General features: G+C 33.4%; 1 protein-coding gene across 4 annotated transcripts; it reads left to right on the top strand.

The window, feature by feature from the left end:
* Positions 1 to 1363: 1363 nt before the first annotated feature.
* LOC143897956 (solute carrier family 35 member C2) lies at positions 1364 to 16420 on the top strand. Of its 4 annotated transcripts, XR_013257055.1 has the most exons (10): positions 1366 to 1584; positions 1660 to 1791; positions 2398 to 2628; positions 11539 to 11750; positions 11858 to 11930; positions 12024 to 12276; positions 12440 to 12615; positions 12865 to 13279; positions 14412 to 14679; positions 15467 to 16420. XR_013257055.1 is itself a non-coding variant. In XM_077406966.1 (9 exons), exons 3-9 carry the CDS (start codon positions 2419 to 2421, stop codon positions 14426 to 14428), a joined length of 1239 nt encoding a protein of 412 aa, XP_077263092.1. In that variant the 5' UTR covers positions 1364 to 1584; positions 1660 to 1791; positions 2398 to 2418; the 3' UTR covers positions 14429 to 16420. The 4 variants fall into 4 exon arrangements, 2 of the variants coding, with proteins under 2 accessions (XP_077263092.1, XP_077263091.1); XM_077406966.1 differs by having other exon boundaries at positions 1364 to 1584; positions 12865 to 13162; positions 14412 to 16420; XR_013257054.1 differs by having other exon boundaries at positions 14412 to 16420.
* Positions 16421 to 22810: the final 6390 nt, after the last annotated feature.

Here is a 22810-nt window from a genome sequence, read left to right as displayed (position 1 = left end):
CGTATCAAGAGATCGGTGTAAACTAGGCCAATACCTTAAAGGTCAATCCAGACAAACTTGCATAGCGCATAAACACAAGCATAAGAGAATTGATTGGTCCATATGCATGTGCATAAGGAAATAGACCAATCCGTTTCGTTATGCATATGGTTATGCACCTATGCAAGTTTGTGTGGATATAGCTTAAGGGCCCGGACACACACTTCTGCACAACGCATAATGCGTAAGCATAAGAAAATTGATTGGTCCATACACATGTGCATAAGGAAATAGACCAATCAATTTTCTTATGCTTACGCATTATGCGTTGTGCAGAAGAGTGTGCGCCCCGCTTAAGCCCTAGAGCATGCGCATGTGACCCCAGAGCCTAGTGCGTGTACATACGTATGCGCTCCTGAATGCTCACAATAGGTGCGTTCGGGAAGACGCTATTATGCTGCGTTTCCACTACACGCGTCGCGCGTTGCGTCACGACGCCGCGTCATGAGTTATCCAATCAAAACGTTTCATTTTATGACGTCATTTCCGACAAAATCTTGCGTCGGAAATGACGTCATAAAATGAAACGTTTTGATTGGATAACTCATGACGCGGCGTCGTGACGCGACGCGCGACGCGTGTAGTGGGAACGCAGCATTAGTGTATGTGTGCAATCGTCACTATACTATGGAATGTTAAAATAAAATTTTCAATAACTTACAGCTCTTTTTTTTAAATTTAAAATTCCCAACAGTCAAAGTGTAGGCGCTAAAGAAGGTTAAAAATTTGTTGACAATTAATTCTTTTTTTTTAAACGCGAAACTACCAAAAGGTTTCAATGCGGTACCAAACATTGCCAATCAATCGCCAATCAATTAAAAAAAAAAAAAAAAACTACCACAGTCAAAGTGGGGGGGCTAAAAGAAGATCAAAAATTTGTTTTTGATTTCCTAGAAAAACGAGAAACTACCGAACGTTTTGAATACGATACCAAATACTACCAATCAACCACCAAACGATTGGTAAAAAAAAATATATCAATAATCCACTTGGGGGGGCTAAATTTGTTTAGGTCGTGCAAAGCGGCAATGTCACAGCTCAAGAGAGACAGCAGATCGTATGTCTGCCCTTCTCTCCCCGCTCGAAGCTTGCCGAGTGCCAAGCGTATGTATGTATGTATGTACATACATACACGGCCAGAGGAAGAGCTTGCGCGACCAGCATATCCCCTCCATCTGAGTAGTACGGACACGAACCATAGCATGGATACGAACCCATGTATCGTTACCCGAGTCCTTTCTGATTTTTACCGAGCGTAACGCCGTAGTTGACGTCCACTTTCTCAGAGGGCAGATTAGGACAGACGTCCCCCGAAGCCGGATGGCCGCTCTCACTCTCAGGTTTCTCTCTGCTGTCGCTATCGCTATCGCTATCGCCTATTGTGCAAGGGGCTTTACGTGCTAGCATATGACTCGCGCACTCTATTCTTATATCTCTATGGCCGAACAGCATTGTGTATTTGTGTATTGTGTTTGCGCTATAATTTTAGGTTATATAGGTTAGAGTTGACGCGGTACTTTCTCACACTTTTATGTTGAAATCAAGGTGAGAACGATCGAGCAACTTTAATGGATAATTGACGAGCCTTTTAATTTATCCCTTAATCTCTATTTTTTTCAGACAAGCGAAAGTGGTAATGGTATTGTGAATGACATATGCAGGCATATGGGCACTTTTCTTTTCCAGACGATTGACGTATACAGTAATTCTTACGCAATGGTTTGCTTACAATCTCTTTAGACTCAAAAGGCGGTGCGTTTTACAAATTTTTATTTCAAATTTTATAATTTTTTTTTACAATTCTTATTGTGGTAATCAGTGCATGATGCTAACCAAATAAACTTTATTTAATAAGAATTGTTTGTTATTCTAAGAAAATGTTTGAAGCAAAAAGAATCAAATCTTACTTCAAAGGAGTTATTTGTGAAATTTTTAAAAAATAACGAAAGCAGTTATTTTGAGAATTATATATATTGAAACTATGATACATCTGTAATCACTACGTAGGTTTTTTAGACAATTTTTTTGTATTAAAATTATCATAATTTCTAGTAATTTTTTAAACAGAAAAAAATATGCAATGTGTCTTAAAAATTATTATAATGTATTTATGCATATTTTATACAAAGTAGAATATATTTGTTTCCTATCCGTGATTAAAACATTATTGAAAAATATAGAAATAAAAATTTTTATTTTCTATATTATTGATAATAGTATGAAATAAAATGAGACAAATATTTATAAATCTTTGTAAATTTTTGTATTTGTAAATTTTTTATTTTATTTTTTTGCCTTTTTCGTTTTTTTCATAGCAAGTTTTGTGTTGCTAAACTCATGTATTCTAATTTTTTTCAGAAATTTTTTTACTTTGGGAATATGACACGCTCACATGTAAAATACCAAATTGCTAGAGATGATGTTGATACATCCGAGTACTTGCCACGAAATGCTCCAGGTTTCCAAAATGTGACGAAGCCAGAACCTACATTTTGGAGAATAGCATCCCACGTGTTTTTATTGATCTCTGCTTATTTTATTTTGTCGATAAGCCTTACATTTTATAATCCATGGCTTTACAATACATATGTGAGTAATTATATTGATAACCTAAATTGATAACTTTTTACATGTTTTGGTTAATATGAAGAAAAATGTATATATTTATATATATATCTAAAAAATTTTATTCATTTTGTTTTAAGAAAATGCAACTCATTCTTATGAGATTTTATTGTTTATATATATATATATAGGATTTCATGCCAAATCGACCTGGGTTTTTTATGTTATTGTTCCAACTCTAAAATGCACAAAATTTTTTTTATAAATTTGATTTATTTATAATTTTTTAACGTTGGCCACAATTTAAAAATCTGAAAAAATTCTCAAAAATCCTATATTAGATCAAAATTTTTAACCCAGCTAGAGTAGGCCGGCGTTAGCTCCTATTTTTTTCGAGCTTTTTTTGAGTTTTTTTAAACTTTTTTCAAATTTTTTTCGAAAAAAAAAAACGTTGAAAAAATTAGAAGCATAAGTTAGTCCACTATAGGCTGTTGCTTGAATATCTTTATATATAACGCAAGATTTTTGAGAATTTTTTCAGATTTTTTCGACACGATTTTTTTTATTTTGAAAAATTACTTTTTAAAAATTTGAAAAAATTTTGCATTGAACATTGGTCCATTTTGGATTAAGGTTTAAAAATTTTGATATCTGATATAAAATTTTTGAGAATTTTTTTAGATTTTTAAATTGTGGCTACCAATATATTAGTTTAAAAAATTATAAATAAATTACATTTATAAAAAAAATCTAAAAAAATTCTTAAAAAAAATCTGAGTGCATTTTAGAGTTGGAACAATAACAAAAAATCGCGGACCAAATCAGAGAGGTCGAGGGTCAAACCAGATCAATTTGGCATGAAATGCGCCATATATATATGTATATATACATAGGGTGTCCCATTTTAATGAATTACCCCCATAAACTTTTTTATTTGTGATTCTAGAAAGAAATGCTTCAGCTGAAAGTTGTTTGGTTTGAAAGGGGACATATGATTCTAATGTGAGTCGTGTAATATATGTCGTCATTTTCAAGGCATTTTGACTAATTTTTTAAATTGGAACTTGATTTTTTCCTTGAGATAAATTGCAGATCTCGTCGAGACGTTTTTAAAACACTACATATAACAAAGCTCTCTTTCGATAAGAATTTCCTGAGATATTTTAAATATTGTCATATTTTTAATATAAAATATAAAATATCTTGTAAAGTATTAATTCACTTTTCAATGACTTTACGTTGATACTTTTATACGTAAAATAACGAAATAAACTAATTGTTGTAAAAAAAGAACAGAAAAAATTATTTTAAAAAATTTGATTGCATTTTGTAAACGCATTCAATTGTGCAAAATTGTAAATGTAAAAATTAATTCTATTGTTCGCTTTCTTTCATATTTTATTTACAAAAGTGTCAAAATAACGTAATGAAAAAGTAAATACTTTACGAGATATTTCATATTTTATATTAAAAAATATCATGACAAAATTTAAAATATCTCAGGTAATCTTTAACGAAAGAGAGATTTATTATAGTGTTTTGAAAACGTCTCAACGATATCTATAATTTTTAACTCAAATCCTATCGAATGCCATAAAAGTGCAATAAATATAATGCACATTTGTTGTGTTTATATATGGATATATGTAATCTACGTGGATAAAGACTTTCATATATAATTTATATATAAATTATAAGAACTCATATATAATCATGTCAAATTGTATATGAAACATTATAATGTTGTAAATTCGGATTATTCGATAGATGGCATCGGATAGAATTTGTTTCTCGTATTTAAAATTTGACGAATAGTGGTATCAAGACAGGGCAGCGTCTCACACCAAGCAGCTTCAAGTTATAATATGGGATAAATCGATTTACTTTTAATTCTATAGCTTTTGAAAAAATATACATTTAATTTATCAATATTTTATTCATATTAAAGTTAACAGAGTTCTTTTTCAATATACATATATTGATTATATATAGTCATATATAATTATATATATTTACACATATATAATCTCATTATATATGTTCATATATGATTATATATAATTACTAACATGCCCCGCCGGGCTTCGCCCCGGAGAACATGTGTATTAAGACACGCAAATAGTCTCTCTCTCTCTCTCTCTCTCTCTCTCTCTCTCTCTCTCTCTCTCTCTCTCTCTCTCTCTCTCTCTCTCTCTCTCTCTCTCTCTCTCTCTCTCTCTCTCTCTCTCTCTCTCTCTCTCTCTCTCTCTCTCTCTCTCTCTCTCTCTCTCTTTCCCTCTCTCCATATGCATTGCTCTCATACGCGTAGCTTTTGCTATTTTTTAATTTTCAATATTACAAACTTATATTTCGGAAATAAAGCATTTTTGCATATAATATGCTATACCTCAATTTTGTGTCAATACCGCCGGCATTATCATTACCCAAGATGTACCACGTGGAGGTTGCCTGGTCGGATTTACACCTCTTGTGTATGTGTGTTTGGGTTAGTGTTTGTATGTGTGTGTGTGTGTGTGTGTGTATAAAGAATAAATATACCGGGTCAAAAAATAACACCACAAGAAGATTCGATCAATTATTTTCCGAAAGCGACTTTCGATATTGATCAATTGATTAATATAATATTTAACATGTGAATTTAACAACTTATTTAGTCTCGAAAATTCTACCTCTGTTTTATGCAAAATTCTTTACTATTATAATAAAAAAACAGTTTGTAGCCTTTTTTTATTTGCTATGATCTCGGTAACAAAAAATTATACACTTTATAGTTCTCCCTGGGAAATTCTACCCCTATTTCATATACTTTTAGTAAAAATTCGGTCAATTATTTCTCGAAAAATTAGAAAAATAAAAAAAACCGATTTCCAGAAAATCATTAACAAAAAACTATACACTCTACCTCTACACTCCCCGGGAAATTCTACCCCTATTTCATATACTTTTAATAAAAATTCGGTCAAATGGTTTTTAATTCAAAAAACTTCTGATACCGGTTTCCAAAAAAATCGATATTAAAAGTATATAAAATTTAATAAAAATTCGGTCAAATGGTTTTTAATTTCAAAAACTTCAGTACCGGTTTTCAAAGAGATCGGTAACAAAAAATTATACACTTTATGGCATTCCCCGGAAAATTCAACCCCTGTTTTATATACAATTCTTTGAAATTCTATCAATTATTTACCGAAAAATTGAAGAAATTAGAAAAACCGGTTTCCAGAAGATCGGTAACGAAAAACTATACATCCTACAGCACTCCCCGGGAAATTCTACCCCTATTTCATATACGTTTGGTAAAAATTCGGTCCATTGGTTTCCGAGATCATAGCGAACAAAAAAATGCAAACCCTGTTGCTTTATAATAATAGTATAGATATAGATATATGATCATATAGAAACAAAATTCATATATAATTGCATTATATATTTATATATAATTATATATAATCTTTTTTTCCCGGGTATATATTTACATATATTTAAATCGCCTGTATAATGATACATAGTCATATATAATTATATAGTTATATATACTTCCATATGAATCTTATATATATCCATACATGAGTATATATATGATCTATTCTTCATATTTATTATTCTTATATATATATATATATATATATATATATATATATATGATTTTTTATTCATATCTAGTTATATTTAGAATTATATATAAAGATATATAGATCTATATATAATTTTATATAAAGTACCAAATTTCATATATGTATAATCATATATAATCATATATAATCATACATAATCATATATATTTATATATAATTACATATAATCATATATAATATTTTTTTCTGGGAAGAGAAAAATCAAGTCCAATTTATAAGAAATTAGTCGTTTTTAAAATTTTTTGAAAACGATGACGTCTACGACATAACTCACATAAGAATCATGTTTTCTCCTACAAACCAAACAACTATCGTCTGAAGCATTTCTTTTTAGAATCACAAATAAAAAAGCTTATGGAGGTGATCGATTAAAATGGGACATTGTGTGTGTGTGTATGTGTGTGTGTATGTATTATATGTAGGTCCGGAAGTATGTTCCGGGACTTTTATTTTTTATATCGGTATATTCCGGGACATTTGGCAGTTTCCAGGACTGTCCTGGAAAAAGTTCATGTCCTACGGCGAATTTTCGGGACAATTTTTTTGAATCTGATTACATATATATATGCGTATATTTCAGGACTGTACATTTCAAAAAACGTAAACAGTCCCGGAACATACCTCTGGACCTACATATATATATATATATATATATATATATATATATATATATACTTCTATGCTATTATATAAAACCCGACTGTTTGTCTGTCCGTCCGTCCGTCCGTCCGTCCGTCCGTCAGTCCGCGAACTACTCATTCGTTAGTGGACCGAATTTTTATCAAGGGTACATGAAATAGAGGTAGAATTTCCTGGGTAGTGCTATAGGGTGTATAGTTTTTCGTTACCGATTTTCTGAAAACCGGTTTTTTTAATTTCTTCAATTTTTCGGGAAATAATCGACCGAATCTCAAAGAATTATATATGAAACAGGGGTAGAATTTTTCGACGAGTGCTATAAAGTATATAATTTTTCGTTACCGATCTTTTTGGAAACCGGTACGGAAATTTTTTCAATTTTTCGGGAATTAATTGATCGAATCTTAAAGAATTGTATATGAAGTAAGGGTAGAATTTTACGGGGAGCGCCATGATGTGTATAGTTTTTGTTACCGATCTTTCTGGAAACCGGTTTTTTTTATGTTTCTAATTTTTCGGGAAATAATTGATTGAATCTCAAAGAATTGTATATGAAGTAAGGGTAGAATTTCCCGTGGAGTGCTATAAAGTGTACTATTTTTTGTTACCGATTTTTTTGGAAATCGGTTCCGAATGACCGAATCTCAAAAAATCTATATATATAAAACAAAGTCGGGTTAGTTACACCATTTATAACTCAAGAACGGCTGGACAGATTTTGTATTAAGACCATATAAAATAGGGGTAGAATTTTCCGGAAGAAACTATAGAGTGTATAGTTTTTCGTTTCCGGGGCGAAGCCCGGGTAACCAGCTAGTTGTACATAAAGTAGGAGTTGAATTTTCCGGGAAGTGCTATAAACTATATAATTTTTCGTTACCGATTTTTTTGAAAACCGGTATTAAAAGGACGAATTTTTCGGGAAATAATTAATCGAATTTTAAAGAATTGTATATAAAACAGAGGTAAAATTTCCCGGGGAGTGCTATAAACTGTATATTTTTTCGTTACCGATTTTTTTGGGAACCGGTATCTTTTTGGAAATCGGTTTAATTGAAAGTAGTATTTTTTAATTTACAGCATTTTAGAGAGAAAGAGAGAGAGAGAGAGAGAGAGAAAGAGAGAAAGAGAGAGAGAAAGAGAGAGAGAGAAAGAGAGAGAGAGGGAGAGAGGGAGAGAGGGAGTGAAGGAGAGAGGGAGAGAGGGAGAAAAGGAGAGAGGGAGAGAGAGAGAGAGAGAGAGAGAGAGAGAGAGAGAGAGAGAGAGAGAGATTGATTGAGCTTTATTAGCCTTCTTGGCTATTTTTTAATAAAATATCTTTAAATTAATTCCTCTACATGAGGTACAATATATTCTCTTACCCTACGTTTGAAAGGTTCAATTCTTTCACATTGCTTAATTTTTATCGGCAGGGCGTTATATATGTTCAAACCTTCATAAAATATACTTTTCTGTGCGCTTCTCGTCCTGCGATATTGAATTCTAATATTCTCAGCCTGCCTCGTTTGCCGTCCACTCACATCTCCTACTATTTCTATCCTATTACTTAAATGTTTTGGCATTATGCCTCTTACTATCTTAAAAATAAAAATACATACATTCTACATTAGCCTCTGTCTTACATTCATAAACTTAAGGGTTTGCAGCATCAATTCTACCTTTGTGTATCGCGAGCATTGCAGTATGACTCTCATGGCACGGTTTTGTGCCACTTGCAGTCGATTCAGTTGCGTCTTACCCATGCCTATTAACATCGTTGCGCAATATTCAAAGTGAGGCGCTATGATAGACTTATACACAGTACATCGAGTGTACGTCGATATATCATTTCCTATTCAGAAAACTCACTTTTTTCCCTATTTTCTTTAATATATAATCACAGTGATTCTCCCAACGGAGTTTACTATCGATCATTACACCCAGATGTTTCGCTATCTCGACACGCTCAATTATAGTTCCATCCAAACTTTTTACTATTATATCTGTTTTTATTTCTTTCCTTATACTTCTAACTATCATATATTTGGTCTTATCTGCATTTATTTTTAACATATTCACATTCATCCATTCTTCAAGTATACCGAGCACCATATTTAGTTTTATTTCTAATTCCTCACAACTTTCTCCTGTTACACTTGAGGTCGTGTCATCTGCAAATAATCTAAATATACTACCCTCCGGACAGACTTTAACTATATCATTTGGTTACATGTCTAAATATCCCGGACATAACATCCCGCGACAAAATATCCCGGTCTTATTATCCCAGCGACAGAACATCCCGCGACAATATATCCCATGGCAAAATATCCCCTGGCAAAATATCCCATGACAAAATATTCCCTGGCAAAATATCTCACGACAAAATATCCCTAAGATGCAGGAATGTGAACATATGCACAGCATCTTATAGTTTAATTTATAATTAAATACATAAACATTAATATTTCGGGACTACCGCACCTCCGAAAGCACGGGGGGGGGGGTGTGCGTGAACCTCGGTTCGCGTGGAAAGTGTATGCGTGAACTATTTCGGGACTACCGCACCTCCCCCGAAAGCACGGGGGGGGGGGTGTGTGCGTGAACCTCGGTTCGCGTGGAAAGTGTATGCGTGGAGGCAGTAGGTTCCGCCCCCCTGCGGGGGGCTGCACTTTTTTCGGTAAAGCAGAGTATACAGCAGAGTATATAACGCATCACAACATTTGTAATATAACTTAAATAATTAAATGAATAAACATTAATCATAGAAATACAAATTTATATCGCCTCACACTACAACGTTCTGACCAATATCGTGTAAATACTCGAGTAACTTAGAGCGATCATAGCGCATCACAACATTTCTCAACCGCAGATCATAATCAACATAACGTTTGCGTCTTCTCGTTCGAACGTTTCGGCTTGCATTTCGTTGTTCGACTAATAATTCGGTTAAATCGAAGTTGTTGATTATTACGAACATACCTGGGTTGGTCTACCTCGTCGTAATAAACGCTGGAAGGCTCTGTTTGATTGATGTGCTTTCGGGGGAGGTGCGGTAGTCCCGAAATAGTTCACGCATACACTTTCCACGCGAACCGAGTTTCACGCACACCCCCCCCCCCTCGTGCTTTCGGAAGAGGTGTGGTAGTTCCGAAATATTAATGTTTATGTATTTAATTATAAATTAAACTATAAGTTGCTGTGCATATGTTCACATTCCTGCATCTTAGGGATATTTTGTCGTGAGATATTTTGCCAGGGAATATTTTGTCATGGGATATTTTGCCAGGGGATATTTTGCCATGGGATATATTGTCGCGGGATGTTCTGTCGCTGGGATAATAAGACCGGGATATTTTGTCGCGGGATGTTATGTCCGGGATATTTAGACGTGACACCATATCATTTATATATAAAATTAACAATAGAGGTCCTAATACTGATCCCTGTGGCACGCCATATACTGTCTCAATTATTTTAGAACATATATCATTGAATCTAACTTGTTGCTTTCTATGACTTAAATACGATATTATCCATTCCAGTACCACTCCTCTTATTCCATACTGATATAATTTTTTTACTAATCTTACCCTATCTATTGTCTCAAACGCTCTCCTAAGATCCAGGAATAACACCCCCACCATTTTTTTCTCCTCAATTATCAACTTCCATTTCTCGATAAAACTTTGAATTGCTGTCTCACACGACTGCTGTTTTCTAAATCCCGATTGGTATTCGGTTATTATTTCATTGTCTTCTAGAAATTTTTCCAACTGTTTTTTTAGAGAGAGAGAGAGAGAGAGAGAGAGAGAGAGAGAGCGAGAAGAGAGAGAGAAGGAGAGAGAGACTATTTGCGTGTCTTACATATGTTACTTATTACATATGTCCTCCGGGGCGAAGCCCGGGTAACCAGCTAGTATATATATATGTATATATATATATATATATATATATATATATATATATATATATGTATATATTGTGACGTTGCGGCTCGCCGCACCTCATTGTCAGGAAGGGGTACTGTATCGATTCCGCAATCGAGCGGGTTTAGCGTTTCAATCTCTGCTGCTTCCGTGTTTGTCACCCCTCCTTGGTTATCGATCGTCCTTGATTTTCTTCGCCAAGTACTCCCTCGAAGGTTTGCCGTGGTGTGGGTGAGGTGCCGCGCGTATTACATTGCATAAAAACAAAAGAAGGTAATCAGAATGCGGAAACGCTATTAAATACGACCCCTGGAGATCTCGTCGTTGCCTCCCTGGTCCGTCCCTGGGCGCGAACTTCCGCGCCTTGTGATGGCGGCGGGGCGCCGCGACGGTGCGGCGAGTCGCAACGTCACAATATATGTATACATATATGGCTACGCACGATCGCTAGGCGGCTGCATCTCGCCACGCGCTTGCATTTGGCAGTGGGCCGAGCTAATATGGCGATTTTTTTATCATTAATAACTCGTTAACTATTGCGAAAATTACAAATTGGTACAAGACTTTTGGACTCGGTTTAATCCGCTCTATCTGTACACGAGCATTGTCCCAAATATTCTGGGACACACACACGTACGCACACACATACACATACGCACGCACGCATACATGTTTGTATGTATGTATATTTATTTATTTACTTATTTATTTATTTATTTATTAACATAACTATTATACAATACTTTTAGGGATTTGATTTTCCACTTGGGGTTGTAGTTTGCCACTTGGTCATAAAATTTGCACTGTCCGCATTAATAAGATGCATTAGAAGATGTTACAATGGTAAACGGATAAATCTTCCATGGCAAAATATAATTTACTCAATAATGGTACCTGGTATAGCCAGTGGTGTCGATATTGGTTTATCAAATTGGGCACTTTCATTGATCTCGATATCTTTGTAAGTATTATAAATCTTAGAACAATTTAGGAGAAAACTTAGAAAATATTATATATTAAAATATTAATGATTTATTACATATAGTTGTACGTGACATTTCTTTCTAGAGTCACTATGACTAAATCAACCACTATTATATTTATTCTTGGATTTTCTCTTCTATTCAAATTAGAGAAAAAGGTAAGACTGATTTTCAATGAAACTATGGTATTTATCAAGTATTTATTAAGCTTATACTTTTAGCAGGTAAGTAATAATTACTATTTATTGCAGTCGTGGTCTCTAGTAGGAATAGTGGTGATGATAGCAGGAGGATTAGCAATGTTTACTTATAAATCTACTCAATTTGGCATTCTTGGTTTTATATTGTGTCTCTTGGCATCGTTCGCGAGTGGTATTCGATGGACTATGACACAACTCATTATGCAAAGATCTAAACTTGGTCTTCACGATCCAATAGACATGATGTATTATATGCAGCCTTGGATGCTGTTACCCGCAATGTCAGTGACTTTGTGGTTTGAAGGTAACTCTATTTTTATAACAGAATTTTAATAGAATTCTACAATTGATTAGACCTCATAAGTTACCCCAATGAAAAACAGTTTTTTTTTTTTTAACATTTTATGGTTTGTTGTAATATAATATCTTATTATAATTTCCAGTTAAAAAAATGTTTTAAATTTCAGGTGGTAGAATATACGATGGTATTAGAATCACCGATTGGGGCAATATCGGTAGCATTTTACTGACTACAGGTGCTGTAGTAGCAGGTGCCATTTTAGCATTTAGTATGGAAGTGATGGAATTCTTAGTTGTTACTTATACCTCTAGTCTGACATTGTCAATCTCGGGAATATTTAAGGTAAAATGACATTAATCACAATTTTATTGCTTTTTTTCATATTGCAACACATATGTCATGTTTATCTTTATTACAATCAATCTCTATTACAAACAATAATTTAAAAAAAATGCAAGATTAGATAAAATTTAGATATTAAGAGATTATTAGATTAATATTAAATAATTACACGTTTCTACAAACTTTATTAACAAAAACATGTCAAAAACGTTTCATAGATAATTTCATTTTTTTTCTGATTTTTTATAGGAAATATGTACATTAGCGTTGGCTTTTGTGTTGAAAGGTGACCAAATGACTAGCCTTAACTTTGTAGGATTGTTAATGTGCCTTGGTGGTATAATACTTCACGTTATCCAGAAGGTATTGCTTAAACAAAAGAAAGTAGTTGATAATATAGAATTACAATCGAAAATGGCAAGCAACAGTGCTAAACACGAAGAAGGAACTGATTCAAATGTGCCATTACTGACGGAAAAGTCGACGTCTTTAATGAATCTTCTTAACGCTGAATTTAGTTCAGATGAGGATGGTGATTTGAGAGAAGGTGATAACTCGACCCAAATATTATCAGATATTTTGCAACGCAGAGAACAGTGATACAGTGAATTTTTAGACCTAATATGAGGGATTATTTTTTACTGAGGAGAACATTCCAAACAATGTATGTTATGACTTATAGCATTTTATATTTTTCTAATGTAAATTTTACAACCAATAATGAAGTTGCTGATATCAAATTATATATGATTATATATAATTTCATGTAGCGTTATATATAAAAAGCAAAAGTTCTGTACATATATATGTACATATACAATTATATATGATTATTATATATAATTATACAAGCGATTAAAATATATTTAAATATATATAAATGTTTCTTATACAATTGACATAATTATATATATATGAGTTCATATAATTTATATATAAATTATATATAAAAGGCATTTATCTATGTAGATTATATATGATTATATATAATCATATATTAACTTTAAATTCGGATTATCCAATAGATGGCATTCGATAGGATTCGTTTCTCGTATTTAAAATTTGACGAACAGTGGTATAAAAACGGTATCAAGAGACACGGCACTATCTCACGTAAAGCAGTGCCAAGTTATAATACATGGAATAAATCATTTTACTTTTAATTCTACAGCTTTTGAAAAAATATACATCTTAATTTATCAATGCTTTATTATCGAAGTTAACAGTTCTTTTTTAATATATATATTAACCTTATTTCCTCCAACGTTTTTTTCGCCCCTTTAATCCTCCAACCATGCACTTTCAAGTTTCACGTGTTTTTCAAAATGTTAATAGTTAATAGCTTTGAAAAATTCCTTAAAAATTATTATAATATCTTTGTACCTTCGATTAAAAATCAATGTAAATAACATTTGGAAATTATTTATTTAAATATTTTTTTACAACAATTATATGTTGACAAACACACGTTACGACTCGTTTTATTTAAAAAATCATAACTCACGAACAAACAAATTGTTTGTCACGATCATTTGTTTTCCGCAAAAAACGAGTGTTAGAAACTTGTGGGACACGAAAGGGCGGGTTGGAGGAAATAGGGTTAACTATATATATGGTCATATATGATTATATATATTTACATATATATAATATTATTATATATATTCATATATGATTATATATGATTATATATAATTATATATGATCATATAGAAACAAAATTCATATATAATTGCATTATATATAATCATATATATTTATATATAATTATATATAATCTTTTTTTTCTCGGGCAGTTTCTTACGGAAGTTAGGCCCCCGACGAACAGATTGGGCCATGGCTAGAATTGTAGGGGATCAAAAGAGGATTAAAAAGTTCCATGGGCACAACCTTGTAAAATAAATCCCCTGAGTGCAAGAGCTCTTCGAAAATCGTTATTATGACCGCATGTACATACGTATCACTGGTTTTCCAATTTCTTTGCGTCCAGGGCACATTTTCCCTGTGGTGACGGCGGTAGAGGATTGAACTAAAGACATTGAAATAATGTCTGGAATGTATTAGGTACAGTATTAATGCGGCTAACAAGGGAACATTTGGAACTATCCTTCTTCGATTTTGATGTGCTTTGGATATGTTGTAGAATAGTATATGTTGTAGCGAAAAATAACAAATACGTATTTTTTTTATCTGCTTCGAAGCTTGTTTAGAGGTTGAAACAACCTTTCGAAAGAAATTTCATATATTTAATTACGAATGAATCCCTGAAACCGTGCGGTATATGAAAAAATATTTTAGACAAAGAGGTTAATCTCTATAATCGTGTATGTATTTAGATTTTTGTAAAAAATTATATTTTTGCAAAAATAACACTAAAGAGTAGGAGTTAAAATATGTTTAAAAATGACATAAAAAAATCTAAACACGAATACAGAGATTACTTAATACCGCAACTGTTTTGTCTAAAACATTTGTCCATATACCTCACAGTTTCAAAGATATTCACTCGTAATCAAATATATGGAATTTCTTTTGAAAGGTTATTTCAATTCCATAATATGCTTCGAAGTCGATAAAAAAAAACACGTGTCTGTTATTTTTCACTATTCTACAACATATATAAAACCTAAAACCCATCAAAATCGGTGAAGAACAGTTCCAAACGTTTCCTTGTAAGTCCCTGAACGCGATTTGTGCCGTTATGTCAGAGAAGTTCGGATTGGATGTCATACGGTTGGGTGTTGTGCGCATATGATGACAGTAGTATGATATTTGGGATATGCCTAATTTCCTTGATAAAGACATCCATGCGTCAGCAACAGCAGTCAGCGATATTTTTGTATAATTAAAGAGCTCTGCTGAGGAAGAGGAACCTGAAGAGGGATAAGGTTCGACGCTCGCCAGACTTCAATTAGGCATTTAAAACTTGGTTTTGTACTTCGTGAGTACCCTCCTATTGATCAGTATATGACTCCATGACTCGGGGCCCAAACTGGTCATAGTCCATTTATGCTTTATAAAATTTGATATACCACAGAGATAACATGCTACAAATTTGTTAACAATTAACATTAAAAAGTGGTAGTTTCGGGTATTTTTAAACGTCTTTTAACATTCTTCTATTTGTATAATTTGATATATTCAAAATACATCACAAAAGATTTAATTAGCAATATAATATGTTTGCTGTGAAATGTTAAATGTAATATTTCTATATAGTATCGTCGCATAAGGATATAAGATAAGAATAGCTTAAAAAATTGCGAAGTACAAGAATGAAAGTGTGAAATGGACTTTGTGTGTATTAATATTGCTAGAAAAATGTTGTTACATATGAAGACTTATAAATTATTATTATTGATGTTATTGTTTTTAATTAGTATGAACAAGAGAAAAGCAGGTGCTAGAGCACAACACAACTGACCATTGATCACTTAACTTAAAGTTGTAGTAGATCTGCTCAGTAGGTCTTGTCCACGTTGTCGTAAGTTTTAAGTAGCTTGAGTATCAGAACTATCAGACTCTCGATTGCGCACGCATGTTCGTGGCTCATCTCACGATCACAGATTTGTATGCCTGCGCGGTCAGAGTCTTCATTCCTTTCAAAGTACCGCGATCATTATTTATGACCAAGAGCTTTCCTATGCAATATATTAATCCGTTTAAATTATACATATATAGATATATATTTTTTTTGTGTATGTATGAAATTTCTCTTAAGACACGCGTCTAGAATAATATAATGATAATTCAGTGTTTGTATAACATTTTTCTAATAATAAACGCACAATATAATAAATTTAAACGCACTAGTTGAAATACATTATTAATGTAACGGATAAAATTAAACATGTACATTTTTTAAATCCTATGTACACTTATAAATTATTATGAACATTAATAATGTTCATAATTCACATGTGTTATATTCAACATGTTAATAGTAAAGTATTGTACCAAAAAAGTGTATAACGTTAATTTTAGTTTCAAATTTCTTCTCATATTGAAAATAGATTTTGTAATTTGATGGTTAATAAATATTTTACATATAAAAATGTTATTTCTTGGCAAATATATTTTATTCTTTCTGCATATTTTATAAATAAATATTAAATAATAATAATGTAAATGCATTATTTTCACAAAATGCACACACACAAACGATAAATAATTCTTTGGTAATTATGCAGTATAGGGGAAGCACCTCCGATGACCTTGACCTTGACATATGTTGTCAAGGTTACCCTCCTGAGTGACCTTCAGAAGGTTTTAGCCGTCGCTCGTTTTTTATTAAAAAGTTATGAACAAAAAAAGTTTGAGCAATGTAAAAGTTTGTGTCAGTGCTAAAAGAAGTAATTTGCTGATAAGTGTGCATAGATAGTACACATGTAGGCGGGGTGGGGGTGAGCCTTAATTTTTAAGTGAAAAATATGAAAAAGAGTAAATAATTACATTTTTTATGTTTCTGTAATTGCTGTATCAAACGCAATATTATCATATGTAATGGATACATTTCTGCCATTATCCTGTATTATTTTTTTAGTGCTAAAAGAAGTAAATTGCTGATAGTGCATATAGATAGTACACGCATGTAGGCGAGGGAGGGGCTATAGTCCAGTCACTATGTACAAAAAAACGGATTATAAAAGACATAATTCTGACCCAGGATTTTTCTTTTGGGGGGTGTTGGGGGGCTCAAGAAAAGCTTAATCTCAAGTTTTCGACCTTTGTTTCCCGCTTGCTTTTTTTACGGGAGTAAAAAATGTGAAAAAATGGTTTTTCCGCGATAACTCGGTTTCTAATAAAGTTACAAGGTCGAATCGGAGCTCATTTTAAAGCTTTTTTTACGCTCTACAAATTATGTCGTATGACATTTTTACGTATGATCGATTGTTTTCGAGACATCGAACGAGAAAGGGAAATAAAAAAGTATGAGAGAGATATATTTAGTTTTTTCTTTTTACTCATTATTGTCGTCCGAACTTGCAAAAATGCTTCAAATAAAACTTGTAGAGCGTAAAAAAACCTACAATTTTTATTTGTTATTTATTTTATTTCGTTGAAAATTACGCCTTGTAGCGCCTCAAAGTGGAGAGTCGTCGTCATCGCGTTAGCGGCGCGTTGGTTACGTCGATACGCGGCACCGAACGCTTTCGCTAAGATTTCCGACTTCATTGACGCAAATAAGTAACATAATAGGTGTTTTTTATAGGATTTTTCCCGCTCTACAAGTTACGTTCAGTGATATTTTGGCGTACGATCGATAGTTTTCGAGATATCGAAAGAGAAAAGGAAAAATTGAGCATTTTTGTTCGTTTTTTTCTATTTTATCGTTTTTCGCACACGAATCTGTATAAACGCTTCAAATAAAACTTGCACAGCAATAAAAATCGTAAAATGTTCTTATTTATTACTTTAATTTCGTTGAAAATTCCATACCGCACTACGCCTTAAAGTTGCAAATAAATCTTGCAAAGCCTGAAATTATTGTAGCTATTTTGAAACCGTCAAGTTTTCTTAATTACACTTACCGTTTCATTGAAGAATACATGAAAGCGTGCAGTTTTATATCTAAGTGACAATATTTGTGAAGTAAGTTTATAAGAAAGAAATACTTTATCGCTGACGCGATGGCGACGACTCTCCACTTTGAGGTGCTCTACAAGGCGTAATTTTCAACGAAATGAAATGAATAACAAATAAAAATTGTAGGTTTTTTTACGCTCTACAAGTTTCATTTGAAGCATTTTTGCAATTTCGGACGACAATAATGAGTAAAGAGAAAAAACTAAATATCTCTCATACTTTTTTATTTCCCTTTCTCGTTCCATGTCTCGAAAACAATCGATCATACGTAAAAATGTCATACGACATAATTTGTAGAGCGTAAAAAAAACTTTAAAATGAGCTCCGATTCGACCTTTGTAACTTTATTAGAAACCGAATTATCGCGGAAAAACCATTTTTCACATTTTTTACTCCCGTAAAAAAAGCAAGCGGGAAACAAAGGTCGAAAACTTGAGATTAAGCTTTTTTTGATCCCCCCAACACCCCCCAAAAGAAAAATCCTGGGTCAGAATTATGTCTTTTTTAAATGTACATAGTGACTGGACTACTACCTAACCCTTATGATAAGATCAAACTCATATATAATCATGTCAAATTGTACATGAAATATGAAACATTATAATGTCTCATATACAATTTGACATGATTATATATGAGTTTTTATAATTTATATATAAATTATATATAAAAGCATTTATCCACGTAGATTACATATATCTATATATAAACATAACACATGTGCATTATGTTTATTACACTTTTAAATTTGGATTATCCGATAGATGGCATCGGATAGGATTTGTTTCTCGTATTTAAAATTTGACGAACAGTGGTATAAAAATGGTATCAAAAGACACGGCAGCATTTCACGCCAAGCAACGCCAAGTTATAATATGGGAGATAAATCGCTTCACTTTTAATGCTATAATAGCTTTTGAAAAAATATACATCTTAATTTATCAATGCTTTATTATCGAAGTTAACAGTTCTTTTTTAATATACATACATATATTGATTATATATAGTCATGTATGATTAGGGGAAAGGAGGATAGTCCCGGCCATTTGTTTATTTTTTAAATTATGACTAAAGTTAAGAACATAAACATAAACGAACTACACAAAAATAATCAACAAGATATATATTAACGTAATTTAGTAAAAAAAAAAAAACGAAAAAATATAGCAAACTTAAGAAAAAAAACTACTTCAAACTTAGACTGATTAATTTTGGCCTCTGTAGAAAAGTGGCGGGTAGCTCCGGCCACCATAATCTTTAATGATGAAATCGTTTTTTGGCAACACAAACATCACAGTTGTAGTATAAATCGGATGGATTTATATCTACACATATGCCTCATGAGCCCAGTCTTGACATTTATTGCATTGAATCCAATCCTCATCAAATGTTTCGCCACTTCAGTTTCCTGATGTTCAGGACGTGGTTTATATGTAGGATTTTTCTTTTTTAATAGGTTCTTCATATTTTTCGTGATCTTTGGCATCTTTTTAGGATCTTTGGTCTTCTCTACCAGCTCATTTTTATACGGCTATGACGTCGAAATCTGACTTTTCTGGGTCCTTCTTTTTTTTACAGTCAGTCTTTTCTTAGAGGTATCTGGAAGAGGCGATAAAATCTTGAGCACGTCATTAACTTTTTCGTCTTGCAGTGATCCTGCAGTGAAGTGCGTGGAACTTGGTTCTATCTGCGGCAGCTCTCTGAAAACTCTTACACGTTCAAGAACTTCTTGAATTGCTCTTTTCATATTTTCTTTGATCCAGTCTCCTCGGCTTGTGCTTCTGCCTTTGAATTAAGCATTTTAACACCCGCCTACGATAAATAAATGAAAGAAGTTATGAGTAAACCTCTTTGTCTAAACTTTTAAAAAAAATAGACTTTCGAACAGGTGGCCGGAGCTACCCACAAAACTGGTGGCCGGTGCTACCCGACTTGACTTTCTTCAGAATCATTTACATTACCAAAATAGGTTAATATTTGTTCAAGCAGAAGGAAAGACATAACATACAATAGTTTTGCAGTATGTAAAAGGTATGTTGAGAAAGTGTTTCAATAGCAAATTAAGGTATTTATATTTTCTATGTATTTTTTATGGTTTATGCTTCCGTAAACTAATGTAAAGGCGCCTTGATCGTCTACCGCGATTGTTTGTTTTGTTGTTCACTTCCGCTTTCTTCCTCGCTAGCTCTCGCGCTGTAAAGAGACTGTTGAAACCGTTGAAACTACGTTTATAAAGTAAAGTATATTAGCCACGCATAACAGAGTCTGTTCAAATCGATTAAAGGAAAAGAGGCAGTAAGAGCCGGCGCGGTAAATAGGGCGCAAGTTATATATATTTTTCTTATCGTCAATACATAAAAAATAAAATAAAAAATTCGCGAACGTTTCGACCATTTTTTGTGGTCATCTTCAGCGCAATAAATTAAAAACGTGTAAATTAAAAACTATATTGTAACGCGGTCATTGGGCTATTGTATACTCGCACGTTGCACGTTCCTTTTTCCATGCAATGTGATTTCTGCCCAGTGCTCTGAATGTCAACGTGAAGAAATTCAAGCAAGCGCGGGTAAACGGCGGGAGTAACTATGACTCTCTTAAGGTAGCCAAATGCCTCGTCATCTAATTAGTGACGCGCATGAATGGATTAACGAGATTCCCACTGTCCCTATCTACTATCTAGCGAAACCACTTTTCCAGAGTCTGTTCAGTCTGTTTTGTTCCCAATACCCATATTCCATCAGGTTATAGGCCCAGATTTTACGCGATACGAAAAGTAGCCAGAGAAACTTGTATTACTGTAATGAGATAAATCTGTGCGCGATACGCGTAATGGCGGAAATAAAAAAAAGTACAGGATTCCCTTGTTGGACGGAACAAACTACGACGACTGGAAATTCAGGATTGAGACTTTGCTAGCGGAATTAGAGCTCACATCCTACATTGAAGTCGAATATACGAATTTGGTACAAATTGAGACGACTGACAACGCGGAAACATGAGCGAGGAAGCAAGCCGAGATAACCGAGCATAAGAAGAAGGACAGAAAATGTAAGTCGCAAATAATACAACGTATTGCAGACAGTCATTTAGAATATGCGAAAGATAAAGCAACAGCGCGTGATGTGTGGCAATCGTTGGAAAATGCATTTCAAAGAAAAGGTATTGCGAGTCAGCTCTTGATACGAAAGACACTTCTTACATTGAAATTTGATTCCGGTAATGATAATCTCTCTAATCATTTTTTGAGGTTTGATAAATTAATTCGAGAACTCAAATCCAAAGGTGCTACCCTCGAAGAGTTGGATATAGTATGTCATCTTCTACTCACGATGCTGACGGAATATAATACGGTAGTAACAGCACTGGAAACTATGTCATCAAAGCTACTGACGTTGAGCTTTGTGAAAACGAGATTACTGGATGAAGAATTGAAGCGGAATGGTAAACTTGCGTGCAAAAAGAATAAGTATAGTAATGCGTCGACAACTGCCTTTTCATCGTCTTTGGATAATGGAAATAAAGAACATGGATCTTCTAAAGGCGCAGGAAAGAAATTTAGTAAAAACAAAGTGAAATTTACGTTTAATTGTCATAACTGCGGACTGCCTGGCCACAAGAGAGCAGACTGTCAGAAAAAAACAAAAACTAAAAATAATGAAGGAACTACGGCACAAATCGCTTTTAAAGGTGAAGATACGGTTTTCAATTTTGCTACAACTACAGAGCATGAAATACGGAATGCATCGAGCTGGTTCCTAGATTCTGGTTCAACGGAACATCTAGTTAGTAGTCGTGATCAATTGTCAAACGTGGTAACACTGGAGAAACCGGTGAAGATATAAACGTCGTTAAATCTGGCAGTTACTTATTACGAGCAGAACAAACAGGAGAAATCAACGTTGTGAGCAACGTGAATGGAAAAAAGATTTCTATAAAGATAAAAGACGTACTCTTTGTACAAGGATTGATTTACAATCTAATATCCGTGCGTAAATTAGAGATAAACGGATACAAAGTACTATTTGCTGACGGAAGAGGAATAATCAAGAAGCGAAACACGACGGTGGCGGTCGCAAACAGGGAGAATACGCAGTTGTATGCACTAAATCTGGAAAATGTAGGAACGGTGAATGCTTGTACTGCTGCAACAGATCTGGAAATTTGGCACAGGAGGTTCGGACATCTGAACTATGAGAGCATCAGGAAGGTCTTGGATCAAAATAAGAAAACAAGGACGGATGCATCACAACAGTCGATAGAAATATGTCAGGTGTGTATTGAAGGAAAACAGACCAAATTGCCACACGATCAACATCGGATTCGGGCAAAGAGACCACTTCAGCTGATACATAGCGACATAATGGGACCAATAAATCCAATATCTTACGATAGGAAGAGGTACGTATTGACATTTGTCGATGATTACACGCACTTTACCGTTGCATATACTATTAAATCTAAAACTGAAGTATTAAAATGTTTTAAAAAATACGAAGCAATGGTAGCAGCATATTTCAATTCAAAAATAAGTCGTTTCAGATATGACAATGGACGCGAATACATATCTAACGAGATAAAGGAATACTTCGAAGAGAAGGGAATACAATTT

The sequence above is a fragment of the Temnothorax americanus genome, unplaced genomic scaffold (assembly GCF_048541705.1).
Source record: "Temnothorax americanus isolate GAGA-0224 unplaced genomic scaffold, ASM4854170v1 Scaffold212, whole genome shotgun sequence".
Lineage (NCBI taxonomy): Eukaryota > Metazoa > Arthropoda > Insecta > Hymenoptera > Formicidae > Temnothorax > Temnothorax americanus.
This window is presented reverse-complemented; position numbering and strand designations above follow the sequence as displayed.